This window comes from Ammospiza nelsoni, chromosome 11 (assembly GCF_027579445.1).
Source record: "Ammospiza nelsoni isolate bAmmNel1 chromosome 11, bAmmNel1.pri, whole genome shotgun sequence".
Lineage (NCBI taxonomy): Eukaryota > Metazoa > Chordata > Aves > Passeriformes > Passerellidae > Ammospiza > Ammospiza nelsoni.
In genome coordinates this window covers 1,850,040-1,876,736 of record NC_080643.1, presented here as the reverse complement: position 1 = coordinate 1,876,736, position 26,697 = coordinate 1,850,040, and the positions used below count along the sequence as shown (strand labels likewise).

At 45.6% G+C, this 26,697-nt stretch overlaps 1 protein-coding gene across 1 annotated transcript in view; it reads left to right on the top strand.

The window, feature by feature from the left end:
• The window catches only part of LOC132078237 (contactin-4), a 241,624-nt gene extending 215,205 nt beyond the window's left edge, over positions 1 to 26,419 (top strand). Inside the window, exons 14-24 of the mRNA XM_059480279.1 lie at positions 12,379 to 12,554; positions 13,630 to 13,750; positions 14,339 to 14,497; positions 16,948 to 17,097; positions 18,113 to 18,183; positions 19,958 to 20,192; positions 20,727 to 20,842; positions 21,564 to 21,750; positions 22,248 to 22,360; positions 23,630 to 23,798; positions 24,708 to 26,419. Coding sequence (XP_059336262.1) covers positions 12,379 to 12,554; positions 13,630 to 13,750; positions 14,339 to 14,497; positions 16,948 to 17,097; positions 18,113 to 18,183; positions 19,958 to 20,192; positions 20,727 to 20,842; positions 21,564 to 21,750; positions 22,248 to 22,360; positions 23,630 to 23,798; positions 24,708 to 24,808 — 1,598 coding nt within the window. The 3' untranslated portion in view covers positions 24,809 to 26,419. The remainder of the gene's footprint in view (positions 1 to 12,378; positions 12,555 to 13,629; positions 13,751 to 14,338; positions 14,498 to 16,947; positions 17,098 to 18,112; positions 18,184 to 19,957; positions 20,193 to 20,726; positions 20,843 to 21,563; positions 21,751 to 22,247; positions 22,361 to 23,629; positions 23,799 to 24,707) is intronic.
• Positions 26,420 to 26,697: the final 278 nt, after the last annotated feature.

The window sequence follows — 26,697 nt, the reverse complement described above, 5'->3', positions numbered from 1 at the left end:
CACCTCAACATTGACACAGAGGAACAGGCTGGGAATGAAAAATGTGCTGTTTTATAAGAAATAATTTAAATTACTGTGCTGGACAAAAGGCCAGGTTGGGCAGGGCTGGGAGCAAAGTGGGATAGTGGAAGGCGATCCCTTCCAACTCAGGATATTCTCTTTATGCCCAGCCCTGGTATTTGAGAGATCAGGGGCCATCTCTCAGTTCCTGCAGCTCTGTGTGCCTCTGCAGGGGACTCACCAGGAATTTCAGCTCTGTCTCCTTGAGATTTTAATTCATGGAGCTCCTCTGGTGGGCAGAAATGAAACCATGACAGTTGCACTGGACATTTTAAGCTGTGCTTAACGTTCTCCTCCTTGCTGGAGGAGTTCCTGCCTTCTGAGCCTGCGCTGAGGGATGCATTTGGTTTTTGTGCCAGAGGAGGGCACAGAGAGCTTGTCCTTCTCTCCAGGCATGCAGTGGGAGGAATTTCCAGGCAGGAGTTCCATGGGAATTCCACAAAGCCTGCGTGAATCAGGGTGATGCCCAAAGGGAAAGCAGCAAAACAGAAAGCTGAGGTTGTTGTAGCAGTAAAACAGAAAACTGAGATTGTTGTATCAGTGAAACAGAAAACTTGAGGGTGTTGTAGGTGTTGTAGCTGTAAAACAGAAAGCTGAAGTTGTTATATCAGTAAAAGAGAAAGCTGAGGTTGTTATATCAGTGAAACAGAAAGCTGAGGTTGTTGTAGCAGTAAAACAGAAAGCTGAGATTGTTATATCAGTGAAACAGAAAGCTGAGGTTGTTGTAGGTGTAAAACAGAAAGCTGAGGTTGTTATATCGGTAAAACAGAAAACTGAGGTTGTTGTAGCTGTAAAACAGAAAGCTGAGGTTCTTATATCGGTAAAACAGAAAACTGAGATTGTTATATCAGTGAAACAGAAAACTTGAGGTTGTTGTAGGTGTAAAACAGAAAGCTGAGGTTGTTGTAGCAGTAAAACAGAAAGCTGAGGTTGTTATATCGGTAAAACAGAAAGCTGAGGTTGTTGTAGGTGTAAAACAGAAAGCTGAGGTTGTTATATCAGTGAAACAGAAAGCTGAGGTTGTTGTAGCTGCTGTGGCACTGGGGAGGGTGTCCCCATCTCTCCCCAGCTGTCAGGAATTCCGTGTGATGGGATGGGGAGATGATGATGATGATGATATCTAACCATGACTGCAGATCTCTGCTTCAGGTGGGGATGAAGGAAGCAGCGTGGGAGAATGAAGGAAATGAACTTCCTGTCCCTGAAATCACTGACTCCCAGCAGCCTGGCCCCAGGGTGATGTGTTTTACATCAAAGAGGCAGAGGAAGCGTTCAGAGAGCGCATTAGAGGAGGAGGAGGAGGAGGATGAGAGTGCTGCAGGCAGGAATCTGGGACAGTGTTTGGGGAAATCCCAGCCCTGTTGAGCATCTCCCCAGGGGCACTTTGGAGCAGCTCAGCAGAGCCAAACACTCAGGATTTGAGCTGAGGGGAGTGCTCTCCCTGAGCCAAACACTCAGGATTTGAGCTGAGGGGAGTGCTCTCCCTGAGCCCGGATTGCCAGCAGGTTATTATCAGAGTTATTGTCAGGTAATAAATCCAGGTGGCACCCAGACAAACCTGGGACAGGTCAGGGGGTGTCTGCAGCACTGCTGAACGAGAGGGAGGAGATGCTTCAATATCAGGGATTCCTGCCACCTGATTTTCCTTTTTTTTAGTGCAAGATAATGAGCAATCCCCTCACATCACACGGAGACATTAGACTCTTGTCTTTATCCCAAAGTAGCAATGTTCCTGACTCAGAAGCGGGTGGGCTCTGAAATACATGGAATTTCATCACTGAACTGACCTGCCATGGCTTGGGTTGGTTGTTTCTGTCTCTGTGTGTCACACACACGCTTAGAATATGAACTTTGCTTTCATTTGAAGTTTTTAAGTGGGCCAAGAAGAACCAATCCAATTTGTAGGGTTTAGCACTGTGTTTTCTTCCAGGTTTGTTGTGAATATATGTGAATACAGAGTTTATTTAGGAAATCAGCAGTATTTCAGCAGTGAAAATTCCAGTTCCCATCCTAAGGGCACAGTAAAAAGCCTCTGTAAAAATCCATTAGTCCTGGGAGCTAAACTGAGCAGCTGACAATGAATTCCTTCCCTGCAGGAGAGAGCTGTGGTGGTGTTTGCAGGGGTGCCAGGACCAGGGAAGAGATGAGAATCTTGACTCCATGTTTCAGAAGGCTGATTTATTATTTTATTATATATATTATATTAAAGGAAAATTATATACTAAATCTATACTAAAAGAATAGAAGAAATTTTAGAAGGCTTGACAGGAATAGAAAACAATGATAATAAAATCTTGTGACTTGTGGGAATCCACAAAATCAGAGGGTTTTGGGAAAGCTGCAAAAGGCAGGGCTCAGATACAGCAGAACTGTGATTAGAGCTAAGCAGCAGCCGTGAGATAGGTCAGCAGAAAAATTATTTAAACTGTAGAAAAGCAAGGACAAATAGAACAATGGTCTGTGTATTAAGGCTTGTCTAGAATAACTCCCTAAGCTACAGAAAAGTTTATCTAGTGAGATATTGGGAAGTTCTAAGCTTAATAATGGAGCTCTGTGCGTTGTGTTTTAAGGCTCACAAGCAGGTATTGTATTTGAAATAATCAAGCATTGTTTAACCAAAGGTACCTGTGCTAATAGTGGTTGGATGGAACTGCTGTCAATATAGAATAGATACTACACAGATATAAATACTGTCAATGGGCTTTTCTTTGTGTGATTGGGCAAAAAACTTTTAAAGTGAGTTGTGACATTGAGTTCTGTGTCTGCTGCCTGGGCTGTGAGCTGCTGGCAGCTTCCCATTGCCATCACCATGGAATGAGGCTGATGCTGGAAAATCCAACAGCTCAAGGCAGTCCCAGCAGTCCTGTCCTGTTTGGGATTTGTAAATAGCCCCCAGCCAGTGTCAGTGACTGACCAGAGAGTCCGAGCCAGCTGACTGTGATTGGCCATTAATTAAAATCAACCACATGAGACCAATCCCAGACCCACCTGTTGCATCCCACAGCAGCAGATAATCAATGTTTACATTTTATTTCTGAGGCCTCTCAGCTTCTCAGGAGAAAAAATCCTAAGGAAAGGATTTTGCATAAAATATGTCTGATATAGAGAGCCACGAGTGGAAGTGTCTGGGAGAGCAGCCCAGCCCATGGCTGAGCCCAGCACTGGAGCCAGGCTGAGAGCAGAGCTGGAGCTGCTGCTCCTCCACCTCCCTGTGTGTGCCTTTGCAGGCTGGCCCTTGCTCCTGGCCCTGGAATTATTTACATAAGAAAAACTCCTGGCTAATTTGAGGCAAAATGCCACAGAACAGCAGAAAATGTCAGGGACACTTTTTAATGATGCTCTGTGGGGAAGATTTATTCAGCAGAGGAGGCGCTGAGGACTCTGAGCCAGTTCTAATGAGGAATGGTCTTGGGGGTTGTTATTTTCATCTCACCTGTGATCCCGCCTCCCCCTGCCCCTGCCATCAGCAGCAGGCAGCAAAGCAGGAGCACAGCCCCCAGAAAAGGGAGGTTTGTCTTCTCTCTGTGCCACTAATGAGAATGAGTCACTTCCTTAGCAGGGAGCACAGGGCATCCTGAGCCAACCTCATCTGCACCGGGAAACAAATGAGACCTGCTTGGCCCAGGGAGCTCTGTCTCAGTGTTTGTTTGGCTGGCTCTGCTCTCCCTGCCATGGGGTTTGTTCTCTAATAGGTGTTGGGGCGTCAGGCTCGCTCACGCTGCTGTGAGCAAGGGAAAGTTCATCTTAAATAAAAATATCTGCTGTGCACTGTGGTGCAGGGAGACAAAACAGTTCCTAATGAAGGCCTGATCCATTTTATAAGCTGGGCAAATAAGGCAGCAGAGACTTTTAATGACTTGCTCAAGGTCAGACAGAAAGTGAGGAGGAAAACTCATTTTATTCCAAATTACTCCAAGGCTGTGCCCACACTGGAGCAACCTTCCTCTTCACCTGGCACTCTTCCTCCTCTTTGGCTTATCTAACCCTCTTTTTGATGGAATTGTTGAGCTCAGTTGTTCCCATCTGGCTGTGACTCCAGGTCCCAGTGCTCAGGGTGGTGTTTGAACTGTGCTGTGCTGTGCCCCCCATGGGAGCTGGGACACATTCATTCCCTGAGGGATCACAGCTAAAATCATTCCCTGAGGGATCACAGCTAAAATCACCCCCTCCTCCTGCTTTCTGTGCCTGGCCCAGCTCCTTGGAACATCCTGAGGTTTGCAGTTGTTGTGCTCTGTTTGACTTTAACTTGTAGGTACTTTCTGATATTGTGTATTTGCCACAAGTTAAAAGGGAATAGTAAAAAAAAAAAAAAAAAAAGGTAGAAAAATAGCAAATCTTGTCCTGTTTTCACGTGCTCCCCTCCAGCTCCTTTCCCACAATGGCAGGTGGGAGGATGAATGTCTTGGGCTTGATAAATGTCCTGGACACCAAGCCTGGCTTATCCCCAGGCAGGGATGACACAGCCAAGCCCTGATCTGGGTGACATTAAGGATGGTTAAGCTGAGGATCACTCACTGCAAAGTCCAGCCAGGGATTTTCTGGCTGCTCCCTAAGTTTGACAGCTCAAGAGGCATCTGCTCCTAATGACTCTTAATTTGGGATTTATTCTGGCACGGCAGATAATTCCAAACATCTTGGTGCTGATGAGGAGGGTGGGTAACAGGCACAGAATTCCTGTGGGAAAGGCCTAAAATTCACACTTGTGCCTTAGAAATGCAAAACTGTGGCAGCCACTCTGTGATTCTGCAGTTTGAGTGTCTGCGTGTTGTATTTCTGCTGCTCTGCTGCCTCCTGAAATGTTTGATTTATGATCATCACTATAAAAACCTGTGAAACAACATAAAAGAACCAACCCCAGAGGGTGAGCTGTTCCGAGGGGCAGAATGTGGTTGGGCACCGTGTCCCTGGGCTCCAGGGAACCCCATCTACACAATTCCCCTGGTTTGTGGTACCAGGAGAGCAGTGACTGATCCCTGAGCGAGCTGCAATTTATCTCAGATTAGCTGTGATTTCTGCTGTATCTGATTAACCTTCTCTGGGAGGTGCTCATCATTTCTGCAATGACAGCAGAGTATTCCCCACCTGAAGAGACAGACATCAGCTCGTCCCAATCAATGGCCCACAAAAGGTGAATTCCCCAGGTTATCCACAAGGGTTGTCACCAGCACCTGGGTCATTTGTCAGACATGGAGCTCTCACTGGAGGCAGCTCTGGAGTGGAGTGGGGTTTATTTCAGTCTGCAGAGCTGTTGGAGGATGTTTGAGGTTCCTGCTGTAATCAGACTCCGTTGCATCCTGCTGCAAAGAGCAGGAACAAATTTCCCTGAGTGACGGATTTGATTGTCATCTCCAGAGCCCATTACGTGTGATTTGCTTGGTGTCAATTGTGTGGAGAGAGCTTGATTTGATCAGATTGCATTGCACTGGGTAAAAGGGAGGTTAAAGTGGAGTGCTGGGGGCTCTCCTCCCTCCCTGCACTCTCACTGGAGTGGGTGTATTTTCAGATGTTTTGGCTTTGAATTTGCTCTAATGGCACACCCCTCCTCAGCATCCCCCCTGTGCGGTTCCATTCTCAATGTGTTTTCAGATGTAAATAACCTTCATTTCAGATTTAAACCTTCATTTTTTTATCCAGCCACCCAGAAATGCAGGTGGGGTGTGCAGAATGCAATCCCCTGAGTGCTGCCCATCCCTTCTGGGCACTGGGGGCACCCAATCCTGCCAGGGACACTCTGCCATCAGCCCCGGAGAGTTTCCCATCTGTGGGAAGCCCTTCAGTGGAGCTGAGGAGGGAACTGCTGCTCTTGGAAGGGACAGATCACAGGGAGAAACAGCCAAAGTCTCCTCTTACAACAGCTTTCCAATCCTCACAGAAAATTCCTGACAAAGGGGCTCAGGCTCCCACTGAAATAATCCCATGTCCCCACACTGCTGAGGGGATTTCAGCCAAACAAGATAAGGATCCTCCTTCAGCAGAGCAATTTGAGCACATCCTCAAGGCCCAGCTCAGCCAGTGTGCTGCTGGATTGGGTTTGTGCTCTCCCAGGAAAGGTCAGATGTTCCAGATGTTCCAGATGTTCCCTCCCTGCCTCCCCTAATCCCTGCTGAACACAGGGCCGTGGCTCACTGCAGAGATCTGTGCTGCCTGATGGCATGGAAAGCTCTAATCACTAATCACAAATGTTTCTAAAATCAGAGCTAAGTGACTTCAGTCCCAGCCCTGAAGTCCCTTTTCAGAACTGATAGTGTCTGCTTTTAATAGGATTATATTTTACTAGGCTGAACTGCCACAGTACACACCAGAGGGTGGAAATGCTGCAGAATCTCCTGTTAAGAATGTGTGTAATAGCTGATTGCAGGGGAAAAAGGGATAAATTGGCATAAAAGCCAAGTGCCTGCTCCTGAAAGCATCTGTGTGACTCAGCACAGCTCACAGGTGGGATATTTTAAAGGCCAAAAACTGTAAATACTTAACCTTTTCCCCATTGCTTTTTCATCCCAATTTTGGCCATGCCCCGTGAAGTACTCAGTCCATTCAGCTGTAATTTGCTCTGCTAATTCCTCTCTGTGTTCAGTCATTCACTGGGTTTTAATCTCTTTAATTCAGAGTTGTATTTCCCTCTCTCCTGCACTCTTTCCCTCTTTCCCCTCTCTCATGACAGAGCACTCAAAGCTCCCAGAAGTTTCACCAGTTAGGTCTCAGAGGCTTTTGGCCTTATGGTCCTGGATAAGTATTTCATTCACAAACAGAAAGGAAAAAAAATAGAGCAAATTTGAGTATTTTCATGTATTGGACTTTGATTCTTTGGTTGCTCATAGAAACCACATCCTCCAGGATTGATTTTTATTATCTCCAGACATGATGTGCCTTGGAATCAATACAATAATGTAAAATGTCATTGCAAATAGAGGACATTGATCTGAGATGCATTTATTAACTCCTGCTGATAAAAGCCAAAATGGAATTGGTGAACATGCTGGCGTTCAAAAAAAAAAAAAAAAATAGAGGAAAATGAGTCCCAAATGCTCGAGTTATAGTTCATCTACAAGAAAAATCTTGTACAGGAAATGGTTTATGCAGATAAGGAGAATATATCTGGATCTTTAACACCGTAACACTAGTCTGAGAGAATTAGAATTAGGTAATTAGCTGGTTAATCAAACTGGAATTTGTTGCTAATCAGCCCAGGTCCTCATAAGGAATATCAGCAGTCAGGAGTATTTCCAACAGACCTTCCCTGCTCAGGCAGAAGAGGGAATGGGAGAGGGACAGGTACTGCAGACCTCAGAGCAGGCTGAAGTTTGGAATATGATCAGTTTAATGATCTTGGAGCCCTTTACAACTTAATTGTGCCATGATTCTGTAGGATCTTGTACAACATTCCCATTCACTTCCCAGCAGCATGGAATGAAGGCAAGGCTGGAAGAAGAGAGAGAGGAGTAAGTCTTTGGAAAATTTCCTTTAGAAGTAAGACAGTTTGAGAGAACTGCTAATTTGGGGGCTGTGCAGGGGAGTTTTGATTTCTTCAGGGTTTTTGTTCTGGATAAAAATGTGAAAATCCAAGTATTCCCTTCTGTTCCTTCTCCTTTGACCTCCTCCTGTGTGCTGGGCTAGATGTCTAAATAAGCATTTAGGTATTAGCTGCAGCCAGCCTTGGAAATGCTGACATTATCCCTTCTGAGTTTAGTCTGCCTCTGAATGCTCAATTGCACCAATTTAACAACAGGAGCTGCGTCTCCTGAGCATGTTCCAGTTCAGCCTTTATTGGAGTGTGACATTCTGTGCTCCTCCAGCAGCCAGGCTGGCACTGCAGGTCCCACTGTCTGCTCAGCACCCATTGGGTATCCTCACCTGCAACTGGATATCCTCACCTGGTATTGGATATCCTCACCTGCAACTGGATATCCTCACCTGGTATTGGATATCCTCACCTGGTATTGGATATCCTCATCTGTTATTGGATATCCTCTCTGGTACTGGATATCCTCACCTGGTATTGGATATCCTCACCTGGTATTGGATATCCTCACCTGGTATTGGATATCCTTACCTGGTATTGGATATCCTCTCCTGGTATTGGATATCCTCACCTGGTATTGGATATCCTCACCTGGTATTGGATATCCTCATCTGTTATTGGATATCCTCACCTGGTATTGGATATCCTCACCTGGTATTGGATATCCTTACCTGTAATTGGGTATCCTCACCTGAAACTGGATATCCTTACCTGTTATTGAATATCCTTACCTGTAATTGGATATCCTCTCCTGAAACTGGATATCCTCACCTGCACTTGGATATCCTTACCTAAAACAGTTCCTAATGAAGGCCTGATCCATTTTATTTTATAAGCTGGGCAAATAAGGCAGCAGAGACTTTTAATGACTTGCTCAAGGTCAGACAGAAAGTGAGGGGGAAAACTCATTTTATTCCAAATTACTCCAAGGCTGTGCCCACACTGGAGCAACCTTCCTCTTCACTTGGTACTCTTCCTCCTCTTTTGCTTATCTAATCCTCACTTGCCATTGGATATCCTTATTTGCAACTGGATATCCTCACCTGCCATTGGATATCCTCACCTGCACTCAGGTATCCTTACCTGCCATTGGATATCCTAACCTGTAATTGGATACCCTCACCTGCCATTGGATACCCTCACCTGCCATTGGATATCCTCACCTGTAATTGGATATCCTCACCTGTAATTGGATATCCTCACCTGTAATTGGATACCCTCACCTGCCATTGGATATCCTCACCTGTAATTGGATATCCTCACCTGCACTCAGGTATCCTTACCTGCCATTGGATATCCTAACCTGTAATTGGATACCCTCACCTGCCATTGGATACCCTCACCTGCCATTGGATATCCTCACCTGTAATTGGATATCCTCACCTGTAATTGGATATCCTCACCTGTAATTGGATACCCTCACCTGCCATTGGATATCCTCACCTGCACTCAGGTATCCTCACCTGTGATTGGATATTCTCGCCTGTAATTGGATATTCTCGCCTGCAGGGCTGGGCTGGATCCGTGCCCTGGAGTGCCTCACCCATCCCCAGGGCTGAGCCAAACTGGGAATGTGATTCTGAGTCCACCTGGTCTGGGAAAAGCCCCCTGGTCAGTGGGGATTCTGCTGTGACAGTTCTGGCACACAATTGCTGACACCGTGTCTGGCCTCATTCCAAAGCTGCTCTGACCTATTTTTTAAGGGAAAAAAAGCATTCTCTGTGAGTGTCAGCCCCTGCTGAGGTTTGTGTCACTCGTGTGCTGCCACAGCAGCCCGTGTCACGTCCTGCACATCTGCAGATGGATGTGACAAGCAGAGCTGCCTTCCCTGAACAAATCCTCCCTCCCCATGGACACCCCATCCATTGGGGTGGTTCCCTCATAGATTGTGACCCCCAGGCCTTATCCTTGGTGCTGCAGCCTGGGGATGCAGCTGGAAATGCATCCCAAAATGCATCCCAAAAGGATCAGGAGATTCCCTCATGGCTGATGATGGGCAGCTGATAAAGGACAGAAGGGAAGCAATCACAGCCTTCCCACAGATGGGAGGTGATGCTCAGCTCCCTTTCTTCTAAAGAAGAAAGAAGATTAGTTAAAATCTCTTGTAGGATACAGCAAATCCATGAATCAGCCAGACAGTTCTGGCACTGTGCTGGGGGAGCTGGGGGAGGCGAGGCAGGAAAATCGGGATTTCAGGTGGCACTGAAGGAGGTGACACGAGCTGGGGTGACCTCGGTGCCCCCAGCAGGGAGGGCTGGGCACCCAGAGCTGTGCCGGGGCCAGCAGGGTCTGCTCCAGCCCCCAGGAGCTCCCGGGCTGCTCGGAGCCTCTGGAAAAACCACAGAAAACTGGCAAGTGTCACCTCTGTCCCACAGAGAGCATCCTCTGAGAGTGCTGGTGGGGAAGGCAGGCAGGGAAGGCGCTCTGCTGTTGCCGAGCCTTCAGTGACACCTACAGCCTGTCCCTGCCAGCGTCACATCCAGCTGTGCTCCTGCCACCCCAGGGATGCTCCAGGCCGGGCTCAGGGTGGATGGCAGCAGGGATTCCCCAGGGAAAGGTTCCTGCAGCTGCCCAGAGGGATTTCACTGAGGTGTGCGTGTGGGACAGGGGACAGTGGTGAGGAGTGGTTGGACTTGGTGACCTTAAAAGATCTTTTCCAACCTGAATGATTCCAGGATTCCCTGAAACCTGCAGGCGTTTTTGGAAGCACCAGGCACTCAGAGTTCTTCCAGGAGCTGTGCTGAGCTGCCCTGGCCTCCAGCAAACACATTTCTTGATATCATTTATATAAATCTTAGAATTATATTTCTATATTTCTATACTTCTATACTTCTATACTTCTATACTTCTATACTTCTATACTTCTATACTTCTATATTTCTATTCTGTTCTCTCTGTTGCAGGTTTATATAAACCTATAAAGTTCTAACTATATAAACCTATAATGTTCTAATATTCTATATAAAACTATAGTATTCTAACTATATTCTAGACTATAACTATTCCATAAAGAATATTTTATTAAATTTAATTAATATTTAATTAATATTTATATCTAATATATTCTATAAATGTAATTGTATAGAATTCTGGAATACAAATTACGTACCAGAATTCTTTATTCTAGAATCTATTTTATATTCTAAAATTCTTTACAATTATATATTATATATTCTATATTATATATTCTATATTATATATTAATATAAAAATTATATATAAATTATATATTCTACATATTATATATCTATATATTTATAGCCTTTATATTCTTCATTCCTTTCATGTTTATAAACACCTGAGAAATATTTAATGTGTTAATTCATTGATTAATTAAGTGTCATACAAGTTGTTCTAAGAGCTCCTCTGCTTGGTCAGAAGTGAACACAACATACAGACAAATTGAACTTGTCCAAGATAACACAGCCAAGTCCCTGAGACTCGATCTGAAATCTCTCTAGACAGCAACAAAATCTTTCTCGCCACCTCCTGCAGACTTTTGAGAAGGCTGAAAATGCAGGAACAGCTTTGCATCCCCTGGATTTCTGTGAGCAGCTCTGCCCAGTCCATATCTGTGCTGCTGTATCTTTATTATTTTAGCAGAGAATTAAGCAGCTGGGCAATAGGCTCAGGAAGAAGTTGTTGAGATTTTGGTGTCATGTACCAGAGATTGAATAATACTGGTATTATTTTAGCATGACAGCTGTGCAGAGTAGATTTTTGGAATAAGCAAAAATATCTATCTCTGTATGATATTCAGACTTTTGGTCTCATTGTTAAGCAATATTTTTTCTCCTTTTCATTTCCTCTGAGGCCCTGTGGAAAAAATTGCTGCATTTTTGTCAACAGAAATGGAAGAGAAATGTTAACTTGAGAGGCAGAGGGAATTCACGGGCACAGACGAGGAGCTGCAGTCTGCATAATGTGTCATGGCTCATCTTCCTGTGCCAGCCCCGCTCACACTGGGGTGAAAAATAAACAATTGAAGCAGTGCTGGAGGAGCTGTGGAGCCCCAGCTGTGGGAAGGGGATCAGGGTTAGTCCTGAACAGGGTGGAGCTGCTGCCTGTGTGTGACACAGACCCTGCAGTGTCACACACCCTGCTCTGGGGCTTCCCTTTGGAAATGTCCTGGTTTGGGCACCCCCTTCTGCTTCAGACCCTGAACTGCCCCTGCCTGACTCACATCAAAGTTTGGGCTCCATGCTGGGCAAGGTTCTGTTGGTATCACTCAGCATTTTCCTTTATTCTTTGTGGGGGCCCAAGGAGAGGATGTGAGATGTGGAGCCATCCCTCAGAGCGTGGCCAGTTCTCAGTAAATAAAACAACAATAATCTCTGCCTGATCTTTGCCTTCCCAGGTTAAAAACTCCTGGTTTTAATACAACCTTCTTATTCCAGTTTTGCAGATTTTACATTTAATTTAGGAATGACAGAACAGCTTTTTGATAACCATGGTGAGCAATGTATGTGTGAAACAACTCTTTGAAGTGAGAAGATTCAAGTAAGAGAATCTCTGATAAAAAGTTGTAATTGAGCCTTTCAGATCTGCTGCACTCTTTTCTTTCCTCCTTCTTCATCGGGATGGTGGCTGGAAGGGGATTCTGGAGGGTTTATTAAGTTTATTATTTTTAATCCAACAACTAGAGGAAGGATAAACCCAAAGATGGAATAATTCACTTGTTGATTTAAGGCCCTTCCTAAGGAATCACTGCTTAGGATCTCTCTCAGCCCTGCAATGTCTCTGCTCCTCAGGAGAATGAGAATAATCCTTTTTCCCCCCTTTTTCTTTGTTGTTTGTAGATCCTACGCGGGTCATGGTGTCCCCTTTCAGCATGGATGTCACAGTTGGAGAAAGCATTGTCCTGCCCTGCCAGGTGTCCCACGACCACTCCCTGGACATCGCCTTCACCTGGTCCTTCAATGGGCACCTGATAGACTTTGACAAAGATGGGGACCACTTTGAAAAGGTTGGAGGGGTAAGTATCAAATCTGACAAGGTGGGTCCTGCAGAAAAGGCTGCTAACAGAAGGAATTGGATGAAGGCAGCAAGAAAAAGGAGGGAAGAAATGGAAAATTTTCAGCAGAGGAAGAAAACTGGGAAGGGTTTTGCATGTTGCTCTGAGGGAGGTTTTAGAGAGCAACAGGTCTCAGGCATGGTGACAGTTCATGTTTGCATTTGTCAGGAGTGAAATTTAATGCTGAAAGGAAAAGGAGATGCAATTCCCAAGCCTTGCTCTTATCCCTTAAAAAAAATCATTAAAAGATGAACTCACAGATTGATGCACAGGGCTCACAGCAGCAGCCATGGCTTTTTGGGGTGACTGCTCCTGTTGTGCCCACAGAGCTAAAATTACAAACTTTATTAATATTCCTCAGTCCGAAGGCCACAATCACGAGGTTTCCCTGAGATTCCCAATGTATCAAATGCTTTGTGTCTGGAGAGAAACTGAGAGAGGCTCTCAGCATCCACTGCATCCAGAAACCTAATTAGTTGTATTCAACAATTAATCAGACCTGCACTTGGCGTTTGGAAAACAAATTACTGCTGGTGTGTGATGCAAGATTCCCTCAGAGAGCTCTGCTCTCGTGTTCTTCAGCACAAAAGTCTTGGGCAATCAAATTGCTGGCTGGGACACAAAGCCATGAAACTACTGCTGCTATCTCCAAATTTGGAAATTTGGGCTGGGCTTCCCTTGCAGGAGGGATGGAGACACAACCTGGGCCTCTGGATGGCAGAGAGGGTAAAAATTGGATATCCAGAGAGAAAAAGGAGCAATCAGAGTGAACCTGTCCTGCACTGTCACGTGTTTTTAAAGGGGAAAGTGCTGAACAGCCCCCAGCCCTGCTCCTTGCAGGAGCCAGGATTTTAGGGATGCTCCCTCTCCCACCTTCCAGGCAGGCTCCCATCCTTTCAACAGGCCATGGCTCGTACTGCTGATGTTTTCATCAGCCAGCATAAAGTAAACCCATTAGTCACAGTGGCCTTCATGTGATAATGATGTTTAGGGCTCATTAAAGAGTGATTGTAACCACTTTTCCCTCCTTTATCAGCAGGACTCAGCTGGTGATTTGATGATCAGGAGCATCCAGCTGAAGCACGCAGGGAAATACGTCTGCATGGTGCAAACAAGTGTGGACAAGCTCTCAGCTGCTGCAGACCTGATTGTAAGAGGTATTTGAATTTTGCTGCTGTTGTTGGTGGTGTCGTAGGATTTAAGTAGAATAATAGTTAGTTTGTCACAGGGTGAAAAAGAGATTTTTGAGGTTTTTAGAATGGGGGCATGGGATGGAGGAATTTGGGCGTGCCTTGTCCTTCTTTCTTCTTCCTAGCCTCCATGTTCTGGGTGATGTTGGCCCTTTTAGATTGGTGTAGAGTAGAAGCTCACTGTCTAACAAAGGTGATAGGTATTGGGAAGTTATGGTAAATAAGGTACAGGTAGTTTTTAGTATAAAAAGATAACACCACCCTGAGGGCAGGCAGAGTGCCTGAACCTGACCTGCCAGACAGACCTCAGCGGGTCAAGGAAAGAATGTGATAGATAAAAAACAATAAACAACCTTGAGAATGAGAACAGAAAAATCCTTCTTTGACAGCCAGGCTGGGGAAAAAAAAAAAGCTTGTACATATCTCAGGGTCACTGTGACCAGCAGAGATTCTGAGACAGGAGGGGACGGTGAACCCAGCGCCTGCTCCTCCAGTCCCTCGCGAAGGTGAACCCGGCTCTTCCTCCTCCTGTCACGGATTCTGCTGCACCCCCAGGTCCCCCGGGCCCCCCCGAGGCCGTGACCATCGAGGAGGTGACAGACAGCACGGCCCAGCTGTCCTGGAGGCCGGGGGCAGACAACCACAGCCCCATCACCATGTACGTGGTGCAGGCGCGCACGCCCTTCTCGGTGGGCTGGCAGGCGGTGAGCACAGGTAAGGCAGCCTGGGGGACACACCTGGGGGGACACACCTGGGGGGACACACCTGGAGGGGAACCCACCCAGGGGCTGCAGGGAGGGACGGCATGCTGCTGCTTGAGGGAGCAGGATTGTCACCATGATATTTCCTCAAAAATCCCTTCACCGGGGTTTTTCTCCTGAGAAGCTCAGAAGCCTCAGAAAAGAAATGTAAACGGTAGTTATTAATTATAACAATAATTATAAACAATACTTTTAGCAGTATTAATATAAACAATCATTATAGCAATAATTATAAAGAATACAATAATTATCTGATTGCTTTGGAATGTGGTCTGGAGATGGTTTACCAACAGGTGCCTCTTTGATTGGTTCCATGTGAATTGTTTTAATTTAATGACCAATCACCATCAGCTGTGTTGGACTCTGTCATGGGTTTTTATTATTCTTCTTGTCTAACCCTCTGATGTATCCTTTCTCTTTCTTTAGTATAGTTTTAGAATGTAATTATAATATATCATATTATATCATATATCTGCCTTCTGAGAACTTGGAGTCAGATTCTCATCTCTCACCTTGTCCTGGGGACCCTCCCAACAACAGAACTGAGGATAGCTGGATTTTTATTTGTTTTGTTCATATTAGGTGTTGTGTTTGAGTCTGATTGGCTAATGATCTCTCAAAACTCAGTTTATTGGTTGGTAATGGTTAGGGTACATGTTTATCAGACTTTTCTCTTTTTAGATAGTTTTTGGGGGTTTTTTTCATAGATTCTCACAGGATCAACTTTTAATTTTTATAGGTGTAAATTTCATAAGAATAGATTGTTTCTATTTCTAATTTTTTTCTAATCTTTTGTTTCTTTCTATTTCTATTATTTCTTTCTATTCTTTCATAAGAATAGATTGTTACATAAACTGATTTTCATTCTTATAATTTTTTTCATAAGGGAATAAGTAGATTTTCAGTGTTACAGGATTCTATTTTTATGAAAGCTGCCAAGTTTCTCACGGGAACTTATCAGGCTAGCTATTAGCTCAGCTGAAGTAATAAAGCCTGATTTTACAAGCCTTTTATAAGATTTTTACCTGTATGTAACTCCTCAGCACCCACCCAGGGCTGCTTTGGCCAGCTCTGGCCCCTGGTGTGAAAAGCAATTTCCCTGGCTGCAGAGCACTGCTCTTATTAAGTAGTTTCAGGTTTGGCAACCCAAAGATTTAGGGTGCAGTCAGTGCCATTACTCACCCATTTTTCTCATGAATGTTTAAGGGAAAACAGAATGAATTCCTATCTCTTGTTGCCATGCTGGAGATATACAACAGTAATTGTGGTCTATAAAGACATCCCTCAGGGACAGACAGTGTCATCCAGCTTGTCTTTAAGGAGAATTATTTTCCTGATAGAGGGAAAAATCCCATGATGTGATTGCTCATTCCGTCACAGGTTAATTTTGTTCCAGTAGCCATTAAACAGAGACAACAGTGTTGTCTCCTTTTTCAAAAAGAGAAAAATACAGACCCTCCAAACCTGTTGTCATGACACTTTGTTCCCAAACTGTGGCAATTTTGGAGAAACTCTTTAATTGCAGGAATTTCTGCAATAAAGCAGAGGGGCTTAATGCTGCCTCTTTTGCTTCTTTGCAGTTGGCAAAATGCTAGAAAGATGAGAGAAAATTTACCAAGTATTTCTTGATACTTACATTAAGCCCGCACCTCTCAGGAAATGAGATTCCCCATGCCTTCTTCCCAGCAGTATTTTAATATTGATATTTGATTTCCTTTCACCCCAGTTCCAGAGATCATTGATAGCAGGATGTTCACGGCCACAGTGGTGGGGCTGAACCCCTGAGTAGAGTACGAGTTCACTTCTTTGCAGTTGGCAAAATGTTAGAAAGACGAGAGAAAGTTTATCAATCCTTCTTGGTACTTATGTTAAGCCCTCACCTCTAAGGAAATGAGATTTCCCTGTGCTTTTTCCCAGCAGTATTTTAATATTTATATTTGATTTCCTTGCACCCCAGTTCCCAAGATCATTGACGGCAGGATGTTCACAGCCACAGTGGTGGGGCTGAACCCCTGGGTGGATTATGAGTTCACTTCTTTGCAGTTGGCAAAATGTTAGAAAGATGAGAGAAAATTTACGAATTCTTCTTGGTACTTATGCTAAGCCCTCACCTCTAAGGAAATGGGATTTCCCTGTGCTTTTTTCCCAGCAGTATTTTACTATTGATATTTAATTTCCTTGCACCCCAGTTCCCAAGATCATTGATGACAGGATGTTCACAGCCACAGTGGTGGCGCTGAACCCCTGGGTGGAGTACGAGTTCACTTCTTTGCAGTTGGCAAAATGTTAGAAAGACGAGAGAAAATTTACCAAGTACTACTTATGTTAAGACCTGTAAGGAAATGAAATTCCCCTGTGCTTTCTCCCAGCAGTATTTTAATATTTAATGTCCTTGCACCCCAGTTCCAGAGGTGATCGACGGCAGGACGTTCACGGCCACGGTGGTGGGGCTGAACCCCTGGGTGGAGTACGAGTTCAGGGTGGTGGCTGCCAACCTCATCGGCATCGGGGAGCCCAGCAGCCCCTCAGAGAAGAGGAGGACTGAGGAGGCTCGTAAGTGGGGCTGGGCACGGGGGCTGAGGGTGAAACCTTTGTGCAATAAATGCCAGGAGATCCCCCGGTTGTGGGTGCAGGCGCGTCGGGGGTGGGATGGTGGGGATGGATGGAGACCAGAGATCTCAGAAGCCAGGGCTTGGAATTTGGGGTTTCTTGCAAAGGGCCAAGTGCAGGGCCCTGCTGGGAGCTGCCAGCCACAGCTCAGAGCAGTAAAGAGAAGTAAAGAGAGTGGTACAGAGGACGAGAGAGAGAGGGAGGGTAAGAGAGTAAGAGGTCAAGTTTCTTGTTACAATACAATAAATTTTCTGTGTTGAATATTCTGATTCTCACTAACCAGTCTAGTACAAGATACAAATCCTACAGCATTTACATATAGCCTATAAGAATCGCTACATTACCACACTGTGTTACATTTTAAACCCTAAAAACTCCTCTTTGGACCTCTTTTGCCAAGCTGTAGGGTCTGCTCTGACCCTTGGGCCTGTCTGCAAGCAGAGGGTGTTAATTCACCAAAAGGGGATCACCTTCAGCTGGCCACACCATTGTTTTCCAGTCATTCAGTAACTGAGGGATCTCAAAGCTTGCTTTCATTTCAATCTCACTTATAGTTTCTATATTCTCAAAATCTTTTGCCAGGCAATCATATTTATAAGGCTTTCCTGTTTCATCTTCCCCAACAGTGGGGAAGCCCTGGCAGGTGGCTCCTCTGTTCCACATAAGAACTGAACGTGAAACAGGGAAATAAATAAAAGACCTTTTTTAATGGAGGACAAATGTTTAAACTGAACAATTAGAGACTGAATACACAAGTTAATTGACATACTTTTAATGCACTATTGTTGACACACTTTTAATGTGCTGTTTGCCATGGCAAATTAGTCATTTTAACAGTTGGTGGCCCCAGCAGGGGAAGGCCAGCAGTGTCCTGCTGCTGCACAGCTCTGCTCCATCTCCATGTGGGTTTTGGGTTCCAAGGCTGTCGCATCCATCTTCTGCATTTATCTTTCTGCAGTCCCTGAGGTGACCCCAGCCAATGTCAGTGGAGGTGGAGGCAGCAAGTCCGAGCTGGTCATTACCTGGGAGGTGAGTCTCACCCCAGCCCCCCTGAGCATTCTGTGGATTTCAAAGGGTTGGCTGTAAAAAAGCCCAGACTGTGTGATAAAAACAGCCCAGCTGCTCCGAGGGGGCTAAAGCATGGGCTGACCCCAGCCCCAGGGAAGTGGGGAGCAGGAACATGGGGAGCAGGATTTGCCACCAGCTCAGCTCCCCCTGACTCCCAGCACATCCACAAGGCAAAATGTGGATGGCCAGGAGCCACCCAAGAGAAAAAACAGGCTTGGAACATTCTGAGCTGGTGGGGAATTTGGGGAATTTAGCTGTGCTGGCTCCCATCTTCCTCCCTCCTCCTCCTCCGTGGGATATAAGGCAGCAAACAGCTCAGAGCCAGCACAAGGCATGCTGGCTTTCATTGCTGCTGATGGCAGCCAGTGAGGGGAGATGCAGAGAAGAGAAATGTTTAATATTCCTTAATGCAGATAGGGTTAGAACTTTAGTCATTTGTCTGCTCATATTTTCATGTTGTGATGCGATGCAGCTGGCATATTTCTCCTAATAATGAACTCCACTAGACATGCTAACGCTTCCATTTAGCACTATTTCTGACCAAGTTGGCAGAATGAATCGCCAGAGATATTTCTGAGGTTATTAAAAACCTCTAAATGGGTTTTTGTCCTCACAACACAGCTCAATGTGCTAAATTTCCTCCTCTGTTGGACTAATTAGTTACGCCATGTCTCCTAAAGATAGTGCAATATGGTTCAAAAACACACATGGCCAGAACATCAGCCATTGGTCTGAGATGTAATTTGCACAAAATATCATTTGTGTTTTGATAGAAGAGTGGTTTTACTCTTTTAAATGTCCAGAGGCCTTTTCTTTATGTGAGCTTTCCAACACAGAGTAGGATGCAGTCGCCAGCAGTAACCTGTGCTGAAGCTCCATGGACACCTCAGGGAGGGTGGCCCATTATTATGGATTATTTTAATACTTTTGGAACCTTTGGGTTTAGTGTAGTTCTTTAGGGGGCTGCAAGCCTCAGAGTAGGAAGTGTCAGTGTGTCCAGGGTGTGTTCTTTGGGACTTCATGTGTGATCCCAAAGGCATGAGAGCAGCTGCATGTGTGTTGGGAGAGCAGAAACTGTGTCCTTGCTTCACCCCAGCAAACCTCAGCCTCTCCAGAAAGCCTAAAATTACATCAGCAATGGAGGCCCCATCCAGGCAGGGAGGGAAGGGAAATTCTCTTTAGGAAAAGTGTGTTTTGGAGGTGCTGCTTCCTGTTTCATGGAGCAGAAAGGCTCTGGTGCAGGCAGGATGGGGTGAATTCAGGTTGGATGTGACGTAGGACCTCCTACACTTCCATCTCCCGTGCTGTGTACAGAATGCCAGAATTACAGAATTACTAAACCCCAGAATCACAGAATTACTGAATCACGGAGTCCCAGAATTACAGAGTCCCAGAATTACAGAATCCCAGGATTACAGAATCCCAGAATTACAGAATCCCAGATCCACAGAATCACAGAATCACAGAATGACCAAATCCCAGAATAACAGAATCCCAGCATTATAGAACCGCACAACCCCAGAATTACAGAATCCTAAATTCACAGAATCGCACAATCCCAGAATTACTGAATCCCAGAATCACAGAATCACACAATCCCAGAATCCCAGAACTAACAAGTTTGGAAAAGACCTCTGAGATCCCCAAGCCCAGCCTAGGAACGAAGATGCCCCAGAGGGATCCGCGGGTGCCCCGGGGCAGGTCAGTGTGCGCTGAAACCCGTCCCTGCCCACAGACAGTGCCCGAGGAGCTGCAGAACGGGGGCGGCTTTGGCTACGTGGTGGCGTTCCGGCCGCTGGGCACGGTCAGCTGGATGCAGACGGTGGTGGCCTCGCCCGACGCCGCGCGCTACGTGTTCCGCAACGAGAGCCTGCCGCCCTTCTCGCCCTACGAGGTCAAGGTGGGCGTCTACAACAACAAGGGCGAAGGCTCCTTCAGCCCCGTCACCGTCGTCTACTCGGCAGAGGAAGGTAGAGATGAGCCCTCCTCGCCTTCTCTCCCTAAACCAGGCCTAAACCACAATTTTATAAGGCCTTTCTTTAATAATATCTTTACTTGTATGTAACAGGGTCTGAAAGGGTTTGGTTTCCACCTTGACACATCCTTTGATACCTCAGCCTTGCTCTGATTCATAATAAATGGCGAACCGTGATTAATTCTTTTCAATAGTCATTAAAATAACATTAATCATAATGAAATCTTTTGATATTAATGGAAAAGTAATATGTAATCTGGGAAGAATTCTGTGGAGATTTAGTATGAATTAATGTCCACTGATTAGAAAATGTTCCCACTTGTCCTAATTACAGTACACGGTATTCTGGGTTGAGTTTGGTAATGACATCTTATTATTTCTGAGGGAGCACAGCCTGACAGGCCATCGGTTTGAAACGTGGACGTTTGTTTGCTTCCTTCCTTGTGCAATGAGGAAAATAAATCCCCTGGTGTTTGGGACTAATTGAACATAGAATTGAAAAGTCTCACTTCTATTTTTAACTGCCCAGAGCCAACGAGAGCCCCTACCACTGTTTTGGCCAGAAGCATTTCTGCCTCAGACGTCGAAGTCTCCTGGGCTCCCCCATGGGAGAGCCAGCACAAAGGAAGAATTCAGGGATATGAGGTAAGGGAAACAATGCAGGATCCTTTCAGGGATATGAGGTATGGGAAACAATGCAGGATCCTTTCAGCAGCCAGCCTTGAGGGGACACAGAGATGTCCTCGTGCTGCTCTTCCTGCCATGGGTGTGTTCCTGAAGTGGATTTGCTTCTCTTTGCCTCTTTAGTGCACAGAGATTTCTCTCACAAGGTTAAAAACTCCAATGTTCTCTGACATGGTTAAAAGTTCCACCATTCTGTCTCAAGGTTAAAAATTCCACTGTTCTCTCACAAGGTTAAAAATTCCACCGTTCTCTCACAAGGTTAAAAATTCCACCGTTCTTTCACAGGGTTAAAAATTCCACCATTCTCTCACAAGGTCAAAAGTTCCACCGTTCTCTCACAACGTTAAAAATTCCACCATTCTCTGACATGGTTAAAAATTCTACCATTCTTTCACATGGTTCAAAATTCCACCATTTTTTCACAAGGTTAAAAACTCCACCATTCTCTCACAAGGTTAAAAGTTCCACCTTTCTGAGTGGCCAGGCTCGAGAAGGGAGCGTTGCAGCCAGGCTGGTGCCCAGCAGGGCCAGGGAGGGTGGCAGGGAGCAGCAGCTGTCCCTGGGAGCACATCTGGGCCAGTGACAGGGACAAGGGGGTGCTGCCAGCCCCTCTGGGGCCGGGCACTGCCACAGCCCTGCTCTGGCCCAGCCCTGCCCTGCCTCAGCCCTGCTCTGCCCCCAGGTGCGCTGCTGGCGGCACGACGAGAAGGAGGAAAACGCCAAAAGGATCCGCACGGTGGGGAACCAAACATCCACCAAAGTCAGCAACCTGAGGGGCAATGCCCTCTACCACCTGGCAGTCAGGGCCTACAACACGGCTGGCACCGGCCCCTCCAGCGCCGCCGTCAACGTCACCACCAAAAAGCCGCGTGAGTGCTGGCAGGGATGGATGCCCTGGCGGGGTCCGGCCACTGCTCCCCTCTCTCATTTCCCAGCTCTCTTGAGCCTCAAGGAGCTGTCAGAATTCTCCTTGCCAGGCTTTTGTGCAGATTTACCAGGCTCAGCCTTTTTATTTCGTTTTTTTCGTGAGGTTCTTCCCGGTGTTAAGTAAGCAGAGCATGCAAAACCGAAATCACAGCTGTGCAGGCAAATTAAATATTTATCTCAGTGTTCAAGAGGGCTTTTTTCCTCTGATCTCAGGCATGTTGAGCAACTGACTGAATCCCTTTCTCATTTAAAGCCCCGTGTCGTGTCACACCTCGCGTGACCTTGAGGACGCGGATCAGTGGAGCAGCTCGTTAGCTCTCCGCAGGGACAGGGCTCTGGCAGGCTCAGCTGTGCTGCTGAAGCCCCACTGGCACGGGGAGGGACCCCGCTGGGGATGGATTCTCCTCAGTAACGTGGAGCTGTCTGGTTTTTGGTGCAGCACCGAGTCAGCCCCCCGGGAACATCGTGTGGAATTCATCCGACTCCAAGATCGTCCTGAACTGGGACCAGGTGAAAGCCTTGGACAACGAGTCAGAAGTGAGAGGCTACAAAGTGAGTATTCCCGTGGTGCATTCATGATTTCCCAGGTCAGATCTGGGGCATTCCTCTATAGTCAGAGCCATGCCAGTCTATGTGGGCACATTCTTCCTGCAGCTCCCACCTGCAGAACTTCTCTCCTGCCTTCCATGGAAACTTCCCCATGGCTGTAGTTGGCTCCTTGATTGCAGATAAATAAAATGCTTTTTTAATAGCTCCCATTTCCTTCAGAAAGCCAAGCCAAGAGGAAAAGAAAGAGAATCCTCATTAGAAGCAGTTTTAATAGGACATAATTTAATTAGAGAGAAACCTTGGGAAGAATTCAGCTCCACCACCTTCCACAAGGGTTTCATTTAGCCCAAAAAGACGTTGCCCTGGGGTTGGAGTTGTGCAAACATTTCCCACCAGAGCCTGAGCCAGTGAAGGACCTGGCCATGCTCCATGTTTTATTCCCAGCCCGGAATGCCAGCAGCTTGGTGAGCCTGTGCCAGCTCCCTCAATTCCTGCACCAACTCTTAAGTGTCTTTGGTGCTCTGTATGAGCTCATAAAAAATAAGTAATTCCTCAGGGTTTTTAGTCCAAACCTCAGATGAACCTCAGCAATCTGGACCAGCTTTTCACTACATATTTTAGGTTTGAAATGCAAATTAAGGAGTTGGTTGAAAGAAGGAGAGAGAGATTCATCACCCTGGAAAAGCATCTAGAGAGTTTCTAAAACATTCTCCTTTAACTTACTGTAAGGGTAGCCCAACCACATGGATTTATTTTCTGAATCATAGCAAAACATTGCCTATTTTTCTTCTTTTTGCCTAGAAATCTTGTATTTTACGACACAATTTATGATATAAATTAGTACAACTCCCACAGCTCAGAAGGTCGTTCACAAAAGTCATTTATTCTGGGAAACCATCGGTGGCACTGTATCAAATATCCCAACTCAGTTTCCAGAAGCAGCATAATAAGGAGTTTCTGACCTCTATAAAGAAGTTTTTACTTCTATAAGAGTTTATTTTAGCATGACCAAGGCAAGGGTTTCTCTGAGGGGCTCCTCTAGGTATCAGTGCTGTGTTGAGTGCTGCTGATCAGCATCATCCTCCTGCCAGTGTCACCTCTGTGCTGGTGTCCCCAGCAAATCCCACATGTCCCCTGTGTCACCAGACCCCTCCTGAGCATGAGGAGCAGGAAAAGAGCAGCAGCACCTCTGGACACCCCGAGGTGGGCAGCTCAGAGCACAGTGAGCAGCTCTGCCCTTTCTGCCTCCTGTTGTCTCCCCCTCGGCCGCAGGTTCTGTACAGGTGGAACAGGGAGAGCAGCACGTCTGTCATAGAAACGAATAAAACCTCAGTGGAGCTGTCCCTGCCCTTTGATGAGGATTACATCATCGAGATCAAACCCTTCAGCGACGGCGGCGACGGCAGCAGCAGCGAGCAGATCCGAATCCCAAAGATATCCAGTAAGGATGGGGGAATGGGCTCTGGGCCACAGGGCCCCACCAGCAGATAGTCCACTCCCTAATTCTGATTGCATCCCAAAAGCAAGATTCAGCCATAAGAAACACCATCCTAAGTAGTTCTGTTTGTATTTAGGTTTCCAGACGCTTTCCCCTCTCGGTTCTGTGTGTTAAATGTTTTGTTTCACTGCAATTCACTATAACCAAATACAGCATGCAAAGGCTTCTAAATCTATAAGGCTGCTGTACAGCCGTATCCCATTGTGTGCTGGATGCATAAATATTTATTTAGGGAAATGAGGTGGTGTAGAAGAACAAACACAAGGAGTATTTTATTACACAACATGGCTTTTGCAAAATCTCCATGTCCCATCTTCCATTAATAATGTCCCGCTTTATAAGCTGCATTAAATCAGGAGCCTCTGCAATGCAGGAATATGGCATTAAAATCACAGCAATGTAAAAAAAACCTGGGTGAGAGCAGAGTTCTCCCCAGCGTGGCTGTGTAAACCATGCAGAGGAATTTAATCAGCAGCACAGGAGAGGGAAGGGGAGCTGGAACATGCCAGCTCCCATTTGGCTCCTGACCAGGGGTCACAGAGCGGTGCATGGCTCCTCCAGGATGGGAGGCACAAGGAACAGCTAGAATATGGTGCAATTGTGAAAAAATACCAAATAATGATAAGCAGGCGGCGTGTGAAACAATAGAACTGCGATAGCAGCCTCAACACAACAGGGGCAGGAATTGAAAAGAAACCAAAAATTCAGTTGGGGAGGTGACCACGAAGAGGAGGAGGGGGGTGTGCTTTATCCCAGGAAGGGGAATTCAGACCTTGGGGAAGGCGGGTTAAGGAAGAGCTCAGGGATTGTTCTCTGCTCACCTCTGGCTCCTTTTCCCCTCTCCCCTCTCAGATGCCTACGCCAGAGGCTCGGGCTCGTCGACCTCCAGCGCGTGCACCCTGTCAGCCCTCAGCACAATCATGATCTCCCTCACAGCCCGCTCCAGTTTATGACAACAATGACATCGAGGACTTCTTCTTTATAATATAAGCAACATTTAGCTAGTTGTTTTGGAGACACCCAGTACTAAGTAATATTGTGGTTTGAGTACATCTTACTACTGGAAAAAAAAAAATGTTTATGCTTCTTTAGGAATGGCATTATACAGTACTTCCTCAAAGCAAATATAGCTTTGTCTGAAGTTTCCTTGGAAACTCTGCAATGCACTGAAAACATCTGTAATACGATGTTACCAAAGCAGTTTACATATGTCCTTATATGCATATTTTTTATTATATATTTAGTGTTTTATAGAATTTTTTAAAGTTAACATATGATGTAGATATTAATTTTTTTCCTCTGCTATAAAATGCTACGGACGACATTATCACGAAAATATTGTTTGGGATTTTTTCCTTTTACGACGGAGAGTTCCAAGTTGTTCCTGGCAAATTGGCTGGAGTTGACTGTACAGTTTTACAGGGCACAACTGCTCCAGACCCGGATTGTAACAGGCTGAGCTTCACTGGCAGATCCAGCGACTCCTGTGTTGAACCCAGGGGCTTCTCTCACACGTTTCATCCAGAGCTCTGAGCAGGACAAAACACTCAGAAGAGCAGAATTTTGGAAAACCACCTGGGTTTTTGGTTGGTTGTGGACTACAACGTAGCCAATATTCCAGCATTGTGCAGCAAGGAGGGGCTGTGAAATTGCTTTGTCTTGATAATAATTAGCATCAAATTGGGTGGGGGAAAAGAAGATCCTGCAGAGCTGTGACATCTGTGGTGACACAAAAGGACGGCCACCGGCCTTGTGCTGGGTGCACGCCCAGCTCAACCCTTTGGAGATTAATTCCAAGGAAATTCCTCCTGTTTGGGGATTAATTCCAAGGAAATCAAAAAGCTGCTCTGGGCTCGTTCTTGGGGACACAACTGCTCATCCTTGGTAACTCCACTCTCCAACGCTTGGGAACCTGGCCTGGAGCAGGAGCAGTGCTGCCCCAGCTCCAGTTATCCATGGAAAAAGTGGGAATCTCCTGGAGATCCCTGCTGGAATTTTGCCTTTCCTTAGAAACTCCTCCCAGACGCCTGGAGGCAGAACAGAGTCACACCAGAAAACGACAATATCCACACTGGAATAATTCTTCTCAAGAGAAGGACTGTTTGTTACTACGGGGAATTTTGTAAGTTCAGACGGGATAACGCTGGAAAAGGCAATGGAATTTTCTATACAATTTTCAACTTTCAATGCGCTGCAGTGGTATTTTTTTTTCTCCTGATAGCTTGAATTTGCCTGTAACTTGTCTCTTTTGCTTACAAAATAATACAGTTAACTTTTAGACCTTCTAAATATATTTATTCAGTAACTCATAATCAGGATTCCACTTGTGTAAAAGTCAGGGTTGTTGACCAGAGAAATATTGTCAGTATTTCAAGCTGTGTTCCTTTCTTAGTTTGATATGGTTACTTCTATGTAAAAAAAAATAAAACAAGAAAAACCTTAAAAAAAATCCACAAAACCAAGAAAAATAAAATAACAAAAAAAAAAAAGCTTCTGTAGTTTTCTCCCCGGTGTAAATGATATTTATCAGTGATCTAGCAGATGTAATCTTTTTTTAAAGGTATTGGTAATAAATATTCTGTCATTTGTAAAGATACCTGTCTTCCAGGAGCATTTTTCCTCCACTTTTTCTTCTGCCCAGTGAGAAATTTCCCTTTAGACCCTGCTGAGACTGTCACTGATGTGAAGATACAAGAGTTGGTTTAAATTAAAACTTTGTAAAGGCAGAAAAAAAAAATTATACATCTCTGGTCTAATTCTGCTCCCAAAAACATGAGTAGGTGAATTTTGGGTTTGTTTTGTAGAGCTGTGAGCTGTCCAAGGTCACAGGGATGGAGCATCT